A 10,161-nucleotide genomic window follows, 5' to 3' on the forward strand; every position below is an offset into this window, starting at 1 on the left:
TCACCGCCGCCTCCACCTTGCTCCACTTACTCACTCCACCACCCCCCCGCCTGCACTCGCTCTCTCCACTCCCTCCCCCAACTGCCCATTCTACTCGCCGCTTCCACCGCTCACTGCCCCTCCACTTGCACAATATCAAGTTCTTGCCAATCTTTATTCTAATCACAAATCAGGAGTTCTGATATTTCCTGTTACCACTTACTGTGGTGGTGGTGGTCGCGACTGTGTTGGCAGCGGTGGTGGCAGGGGAGGGAAGCGGTGTCTGGTGGCAGTAACAACAAACTCTGCAAGGGTGGCTTGACGGTGTGCCAGTGTAAGTGTTGTGTGTGTGTGTGTGTGTGTGTGTGTGTGTGTGTGTGTGTGTGTGTGTGTGTGTGTGTGTGTGCAAACAACAAATACATCGGATCTTTTTCACCATGTGTCGGCGGGTAGGAGGGAGGGAGGAGTGGATGGGGATGGATCATGGTGGGTGGTGGATGTGGAGGGTGGAGGGGAGGGGGAGAGAGGAGGAGGAGGAGGAACCCCTCGAGGGTAGTGGTGGTGTTGGTGGCGGGGGGGGAGGGGGTGGGTGGAGGGTGAGAGGGGGGTTTTGGGTTATGTGTGGGTGGATGGATGGGATAAGTCAACAAAGCCACTGAGAGAGAGAGAGAGAGAGAGAGAGAGAGAGAGAGAGAGAGAGAGAGAGAGAGAGAGAGAGAGAGAGAGAGAGAGAGAGACCGTTACACTCCCAACAATCCAAAAAAAAAAGAGAAAAAGAGTATAATAAGAATGCAGACGACATGAGAATGTTGTGGGGAGGGAGGGGGGAGGGGGGGTAAGGGGGTTTGAGTTGAGAGCTTGCATGGGGGGGTGGGGTGGGGTCGGGGGGGTAGTTGATGGATGTTAAAGATGGGGAGGGGGAAGGGATGGGGTTAACAGATGAGAGGGTGCCACACACACACACACACACACACACACACACACACACACACACACAGTATACATAACCATAAGATGCTGTTTGATGCAAGACAATGCCCATTATGTACGTAAGCTCCCTCCCCGTGCAGTACAAACACGTAATTATATGGCAAGGATGAAAAAAAAAATTAGGAAGATATGGCCCCCTTCGTAAAGGGACACCATTCAATTTGAAAAAAAAAAAAAAATGGGATGGATGGCCAGCTCATTCATAGGCAGAACAAGACGGGTACAATTCCTGTAGGAGAGAGAAGCGCGTAGTGCCGCCCGCGGCGTCTAATCCCCCCCCCGAAGAAACGCCTAATGACCCTGAACAACTGTATGATGAAACCAGTGAGGGAACAGCCACGACGGGAGAGGAGGGAGTGGCAAGACGAGATGGCCAAGTCAATGGGCGAGATTCCAGTCATGAGCAGATAGCCCAGGAGACATTACATTTTCATGGAGACACACACACACACACACACACACACATACACACACACACACACACACACACACACACACACACACACACACACACACAGCCATGCCATATGCCATGAGACAGACACACACACACACACAGACAACCATGGAGATGCAAGCCAAGAGAGCACGTATGCAGGGAGAATTTCCCGTAGCTGCACCTCAATTTAGGGGGTACGCCAGACTTAGCAGTCTTGGCGTACACTAGGAGGAGGGAGGACCCTAAACACCGAATGTGATACACCAGTGGGAGAAACTGATCGCGTAATGCTTGAGTCTTTGACTAAGTGGTTAATGAGGCCGCAAGTGAGAGGCGGGGGATGCGTCTGTGGGAGAGAGAGAGAGAGAGAGAGAGAGAGAGAGAGAGAGAGAGAGAGAGAGAGAGAGAGAGAGAGAGAGAGAGAGAGAGAGAGAGAACTGAGACTCGACAGAGGCAATCTAATCATAGCGACTCCGCGCCCACAGCTGAACTGCTCGAGGTCTCCCAGGGTAAAAATTGAGATACGGGGGTTCTTAAGAGGGTTGGATTACAACAGACTAGTGGTACAGAGGGTTTCTGGGAAATATATGACGACGGAAGTATAACCAGGGTATCACTGGATGCCAATAGAGAAATACGAGAGGCCTGTTTCATTTATTACAGACTGAAAAAACTTAAGAGATGGACTATGGTGGAGATACAGATAAAACTGTATCCAAACAATATTAAAAAAGGTGTGAATTGATGAAGCGAGTGTTGCATGACGTGGAGGGAAGATCAAGAGAAATTCTCTAAGTAATATTGTAGATAAGACAATAAACTGTCTAAAACTTCCCCATACGTGCATGAGAAGCAAACTGTTAGATAACAAACAGCTAATCAGGATAAGGGATTCGTAGGACACAAATGTTGTGAGTGATGAAATATGCTCGAGGAACTGAATGCTCGGGTCTAAAAGAGTGTTCTCACTCGACACTGAAGGAAACTACAGCACTAACACAAGCAAGATGGGAGGGAAGAAGAAGCCTTCGAAGGAAGTGACACAGACAGTCAGTGACACAGACAGAAAAAGACATCATTACGATATGAAAACAATATGAGTCAGTCATGTAAGGTCGTGATGAAGCTCACAGGAGCCAAGACACTTGATATGCCGTTCGAAACATGGTTTCAGTGTTTCAGAGGAAGACCTTGTATACAAGAAAGTGGAAGAGGTCAAATGTCGTGCCTTCCTTTAAGAAAGGTGGTCGCGAAACGTGCTGAATCACTGACACCAGTCTCCCTGACAAGTGTATTGTCTGTGACAACAAAAAAAAGTAAATGAATGGCTACTTGCAAATGAGAAACTACCTAATTGGGAAGAGACAGCGTGTATACACACCTCAAGGCTAGAGTTCCTCCTTGAAGACGATATTCTGTAGGAAACGAGTACTTTTAGCCACCCACCATTCTAGGAGACCCGGCCACAGTGGCAGGGGTTGAGGCGAGGTACTCACCGGCACCGTCTTGCTTGATGAATAAAAGGCTGTTCTTCTCAGCGGCCCCACCTGCATCACACAGTCATCTATTCCCGGTCCGTCTGGGGACTGACTTCAGCCAAGTGTGGACCCAACTCCTTCCTCCACTCTCCCCCGACTCGTCGTTACTTACCCCGGCGAAAAGTTTTCCCTTTCCTAGCGGCTAACTGGCTAACTGACTGACCCCGTGAGCACGACGGCACGACCCCTGCGTGTTATGGCATGGCCCCCTAGCCTGACCCTTTTAGGATTTGGTCAATACGCCGCCAGGCCACACTGCAGAGATGGTAGTGATACCGCCGTGCTTTAAGGATCGTACCGTCGTGCTTAAGGGTCGTACCGTCGTGCTAAAAGGGTGGTTACGTCGTGGTATAAACGGTCGTTACGTCGTGCTTAAGGGTCGTAACGCCGTGCTTTTCAAATGTCATTAATGTACCCCACATAATGATAAATCGCCACAAGAACTAACATGTGCTTTGAAAACTATCAAAAAAAAAAAAAAAAAAATAACGCTCCAAACATTATTACCAACCAAAATCTTTCCGGTGGTTCCTCGCTATGAAGGAACATCAACCAGCAGGAGAAGCACCAGAAACATCAAAAGCAGAAGCAGGAGCACAGGGCAGTAGCGGCCAGGAGCCTGCTACATCCTGCTGCGCCACTCGTGTTATCTGCTTGTTTGTTGTTATGAAGGACGTGGGGGTGAAGGAGGAGGAGGAGGAGGAGGAGGAGGAGGAGCCCTTCTTACCTTCTTAGGTTATCCTTGGATCAACACGGATATCCGCCAGGACCCACATGTGGAAAGCCATGCTGCCAACACCCTCGTGACTGTAACACACACACACCCACAACCCCCCCCTCACTCACTCACTCCTTCATAAACTAGTCCACACACACACACACACACACACACACACACTACACAAATCCGGTACATAATCACGCCACCACATCACCTCGAATCATCTCATTTGATCGAATCCTTGAATCATTAACCTAACGGAAATGGCATCAACGTATTATTAATATTTACACTCTCTCTCTCTCTCTCTCTCTCTCTCTCTCTCTCTCTCTCTCTCTCTCTCTCTCTCTCTCTCTCTCTCTCTCTCAAACGAAAATGGTTTTGCTGTTACGAATAACCGATGAATGTTCTTGAATGAGATCACCACCACTCGCCTCCTCTCTCTAGCCTAGCCTTCCAGAACAATCCGACGCTTCAGGAAATATTTCAGGCCAGCGTTCTGCTGGCAGGGGCAAATCCAGTGTCATCGACAAAGGAACTGGGAAAGTAATCAAGAGTGGAAAGCTTACACTTTCTGCGAATAGGAAATATTTTTTTTTTCGTGTGTGTGTGAAGTTCATTTACAACACGAGTCGCTTTGTATATGAATAAGAAGAAGTGGTGGTTGAAACTAGCCAGATATCGAACAGTTATTTGCAAGCTGTATTTGTATGGAACTCGCCACTTTCAAATGGATTTGCCCACTTGAAATTTTGTCGACAAGTTTTCGTGTCACAGTATCTGTGAACAATTTGTGAGGAAACCCATTTTCAGACTGATGTTTTTGTGCAATATTTCCTTACAAAATTCATTTGCCAATCAATATTTGAGTCTGATTTCTATTAGGGAACCAGATTTCAAATCGACATTTTATAATGCCAGACAAACTATACGTGTAACAGAACCAATTTCATTCTCCATTTTTCTAGACACTTTACGGACCAGTTTTCTCCTTGTAGTCATCAAAGTCAAAATGCCCTTAAAAGTCATTCGTAAGCCTTCAAGAAAAAAAAAAATAAAGACATAAGGACAATGGAGAAAGAAAACAGTTGTTCGGGTACTCAACAGAAGCGTTGTTTTTCCCTGGACATCCAGAACTTGTTTAGCTCTCCAGTGCGAGTGAGGGGGTCACTCTGGCGAGGCTATATCAACAGTCGTAGTAGTAGTACCAGTCTCATCAAAGACCTTCTCACACCAGCCAGAGTCCTTCATGCCTTGATACTGGAAAGAGCGTACGTAGCCTTGCAGCTACAGACTAGCTCCTAGGAGGCTCTGGGTAACGATAGGACTTTCTTAGAAGGGTACTTAGGCAATTTCAATAACAGGAATATATATATATATATATATATATATATATATATATATATATATATATATATATATATATGGATGAACAGTACAATTTCGATAAAAGATCTCACTCCAAAGGAGTCAATCCTTTCCCTGCTACTGACTGTGGCACGAATATAAATAAATATATATATATATATATATATATATATATATATATATATATATATATATATATATATATATTTATATATATATATATATATATATATATATATATATATATATATAGAGAGAGAGAGAGAGAGAGAGAGAGAGAGAGAGAGAGAGAGAGAGAGAGAGAGAGTGTACAGTAAGTTTCCAAAGCCTCGTGATTTTCTATTAGGAAGATACATCACTGCCAAAATAAAATGTAGCCAACCAGCAAATCAACAGCTAACAGGACGCTTTATCTAACGACACTGAGAAATAATACACGTAGGTAATTAAAGACTGACTGTAATTCCCTCATTTTATCTCTAGGCGCAAACCCATTAAAATGAAGTAAGTGGGTGTTGGACGCACAGGGACGCTCTCTCTCTCTCTCTCTCTCTCTCTCTCTCTCTCTCTCTCTCTCTCTCTCTCTCTCTCTCTCTCTCTCTCTCTCTCAGTTCATTCACAACCTCACGTCAAATACGACGACATGACTCGAGCACCATGGCTTTGTTATCTACCCGTCCCGAAGCACTCGTCTGATTCATCGGGTGTGACGCGGTCTTCAGTGTCACGACCATCTTTGTTCTCACCATGACTCCCACATATATATCCCTGGGTCGTCCATTACCAGGATTCACCTCTCCTCTTATCACGCATGTTCATCGTCAATAGCATTTCTTGGAAAGACATGATTCAGTCCACCTTGGAAAAAAAAGGGGGGGGGGGGGTGAGGTGTGTGGGTTAGTCTGTTCGTCTGGAATGTCATTTTTTTCCCCCCGAACTACCAATTAATCTGTACAGTTGCGACACGTCCCTGTGTGAGGACAAACACAATGAGGAGACGGGAACTCCATGTTCCTTCACGACACACCAAAGAAAACTGTGCCATCGTTAGATCCCATTTCTCTCAACGTCTCAACCACAGTATCTTTTTTACCGTCGTAACTTTTGCTTCTCAACGTATCACTAACAGTTACGACACGTAGAAAAATCACATATGAAAAAAGAAAAATCTTACAAGAGTTTGTGGCACGGTCGATTACCCAACTCTGCCTTTGACAGAAGGATATTGTTCATAACAGGAGGAAAAATAGAATACGATGGCATATCCATCTTTTAATGGGCTTAAAACTGAGCAGTCAGTAGACCAACTGTCATCTAAACCCTCGAAAAAGATTCAAGAGATCTCTTATTGCCGATATCGGGTGGTCGATGGCACCAGCAAATGCCTGAATTGGAATTAATATCACCTACATTTCTTTTTTCTTTTTTTTTCAGTAACTGTTACTAAATCTGTTGCTTCAGATGAGTCACGAGGGGCGAGAGTGTACCCAGCTGGTTATCCCAACCTCTCACGCTTCCCTCGCCACTGTAACAGATGCCTCTCGATGTCGCTGGCGCCTCAGTGCTTTGAATGTAATTAATTCTTCCTGTATTTTTCAGCTACTGTTACTCCACGCCTGTCTCCAGCCGACGACCACCCCGGCTAACATGTGTCGAGGGCGGGCGGCTGCACCCCCTCACTGTACACTCATGTTGTTATTTCATTTGGTTGCACTTATAATTTTTTTTTTTTTTTTTTTTTTGTCCTATGACGCAGTCGCGAAGTCATTCAGCCACAGTCACGGGGCCTTACTGCGTAGCGCGGCCATCTTATCTAATTACCGAAAACGCTTCCCATGCGCAATATCACCATGAATCTTAGTCACAAGATAGTAAAAAAAAAAAAAAAAAAGCAATGAAAAGCCTCAGGAATAAACTGTTTAAACCCTCCGGTCTAAAAGGGGGTATTTTCCTTTAAGGGATCTATCCTATTCTATAGCTCCGTTAATCCCACCACACCTCGCACCCTAACAGCCTAGTTATCCTTGACGCCCTATCCCACACCCCAATTTACACCTAAAGCACTGAAGTCCTCCTATATTGGGCAACAGTGTGGGATGGGTTGGGGTTATCATGAACCACTGGAGTGTAGAATCAGTAACCTGCAACACAATTAGGTTACAATACTTACAATGCACAGAACCGATAGAATATACGTTTAGAATCTTGTAAAGTGCTAAAAATAAATGGTATGCCATCCTAGGTAACTCTGCCTGAAAACAATCCTCGTATTTCAGTGCTCAGATTCCTTATACAAAAATATACAAAAACAAAAAATTTAGAAATCAAACCAAATGGTTAACATCTTTACTTATGAATATAATGATTTCCACTTAATCGTTACCTCTAAATACAGTCATACGAAAGACTTATATCATGTAGCAACGTTAAATCAAATAAAACGTGACTAGTATCCACAGTTAAAAAGGTCACTAACCCGGGGAATTTATTAAATAATAATAGAACCAGTTTCATGAAACCGTAACGAACACGATTTTGAGGATGAGCTGATAAGGAACTACGTAAATATGCGGCAAACTGGCCATCAATCAGCACTTCCACTGTGTCCATCTTGTACTGAATGCCTTAATGGCACACCCAGTGTGTCCAACTTGTTTTCTTACCGCCTGCCTAGTCAACGGAATTTCGTGAAAGGTTAATGTTTCCACATGCCTGCACATGCGCCACTTCTGCCGGGGTACAAAGGGAAAAATGAAGAACCTTTCCATGTCTGAATGCGAATGTCTACGAAGACATGAATGTAGGCTTTAATTACATTTTGGTTACGTTATTCAATTTTGAACGCGACGATCCTCATATACCTATCTAGACGCATATGGCGATATAACGCTAGGCTGGACCAAATTACTAACAGCTTTTCATCCTAAACAAATGCCGACGTTATTTCTTTTGTGACACTTTCCGGTGGGTCTAACTGATCTCGATTAACATGATCTGAAATTTTATCATAGGGTTATTTAGTAACGACTGTGGAATCTTGTATTTCAAGAGCAATGCGAACTTTGCTTCATCACTTCATGTCAACTACTGGTGCAGTCAAATGTTGGTACAGTTATCTGTTACTACGATTAGGTATACAAATATATGAAATCATATCTGCTATGATCCAGACAACTTTACCCAGCTCTGGTATAGACAATACGAGGCATTTAATTTGGTACAGCCAACTATCCTTTGCCATGGTGCAATCAACCGAGCTGCTCTTTCAATGGTACAGCTGAACTACGCAATTCTTACATCAAAAACTAACGGACGAGGCTGTTACACTCATCTGGTAACCTTCCACGAGTGTAAGGTTACTCAATTCTTAAACAACTTTGTCTCATGAGCTTGAATGTTGCTGCATCAAGCCAACTGCTGACACCAGCTAAAAATAAAGTTTATATCTTAAATGACAAACAAACTATTCCTGTTTTCAAGTGATACAGAATACGGTGGCACTCAATACTGTAGCTTAAGTATTACCCTAACCTACCCACACGTACATTTCTCTGGCTGCCGCCATCAGGAATGAGCTATATATATATATATATATATATATATATATATATATATATATATATATATATATATATATATATATATGCAATTTGCACGGTCTGCCGGAAACTCCAACCAGTTCGTTCAAGGTATGCAATCATGACGTTGACCTGCCAACTCCTCGTTGCCGTTAGGCAGTATTCCTACATTGGAAAAAAAAAATACCTACTTGAGTCAGGCAGACATCTGTAATTTCATATTATGCTAAACATACTTAGAGCAAAGCTCAAAATTATACTCAACATTCATAAAGAATAATCGGAGGTGAATAAAGCCATGAATCATTATTTATAACAATATTTTACGACTAACCTAACCTAACCTAACCTAACCTAACCTAACCTAACCAACCTTACCTAACCAACCTAACCTAACCTAACCTAACCTAACCTAACCTAACCAACCTTACCTAACCAACCTAACCTAACCGTAATCCAAAATGTCCCGACAGTGATGCAATTCCATACAGCAATATCACTTTTTTTCCCCCATCAACCTAACCTATCTCTAACCTAATCAAAACCAAAATGATGGAGTTCCAACACAGTAACGTTAACCACTTTAAAAATAGTTTGGCCAGAGACAGGTCCTCCATTTAACTTCTGGTTGCTGATAAAATTCTGAGGACAAGTATTACCCCGCTCTTACCAATTACGTTGGGTAAATACGTGGGTGCTCCAAGACCACATACCACTTAACTCACTTATCTTTATTGGAAAATTAATTCAACTCTCGATGATATATACGAGCTCTTAAAAAACTTCAACTAACGCAGTTTATGCGAAGGGGAGACCCGGAGATGTATATCCTAAAGTGAGAACAACTAAACATGTCATATGTACAGGCCATTTTTCTCCTCAACCTCTACTTAATAATAGTCTTGGTAAACGCCCGTCGCCACCTAGGCCCAGAAGAATTCAAGAAACACTTACCTTCTTCCACTGGAGGAATTCTTCCCTCAGCTTACTGACTTCATCCTCCATTGTGACTATTCAAAAACTCACTTAAGAGTTCACACAATCTCAATACCACGCTTCGCTAAACCTGTCACGTGGATGTGTGTGTGAGGACATCTGCCAGGCATCTGTAATGTAAAACTTGGTTATGGGAATCCCTTTTATTTCAACAGTAACTGTGGCAGCGTAAAGAAACAGTTAACTGAAATTTAGAACATGTATTAACTGGATATAATTGTTTTCTATTAATGAAATCTCTTGACAGCTTAAAACATTCACACAATATATATATATATATATATATATATATATATATATATATATATATATATATATATATATATGTATGTGTGTCCTCTACATAATAGAGAATATGATGTCTTTTCCGTGTTATTCTTCTTTTTGTATTTACTCCTCTATTTCCACGAGTCAAAATTCTAAACTTGGTTTAATGAAGATTTTTTTCTTTCGTACTGAAGTTCAATCTCGCCTTTACGGGTTAGGTCAAACGAAGGACTGAAGTGTTCCGGGTGCTGTAGTAAGATGAACGGTTCTCTTGATCGTAAACTT

At 42.9% G+C, this 10,161-nt stretch overlaps 1 protein-coding gene across 1 annotated transcript in view; it reads right to left on the reverse strand.

The window, feature by feature from the left end:
• LOC139765506 (uncharacterized) overlaps positions 1–10,161 on the reverse strand; it is a 188,683-nt gene that overhangs the window by 115,050 nt on the left and 63,472 nt on the right. Inside the window, exon 3 of the mRNA XM_071692990.1 lies at positions 9,568–9,719. Coding sequence (XP_071549091.1) covers positions 9,568–9,618 — 51 coding nt within the window. The 5' untranslated portion in view covers positions 9,619–9,719. The remainder of the gene's footprint in view (positions 1–9,567; positions 9,720–10,161) is intronic.

Source organism: Panulirus ornatus, chromosome 55, assembly GCF_036320965.1.
Source record: "Panulirus ornatus isolate Po-2019 chromosome 55, ASM3632096v1, whole genome shotgun sequence".
NCBI lineage: Eukaryota > Metazoa > Arthropoda > Malacostraca > Decapoda > Palinuridae > Panulirus > Panulirus ornatus.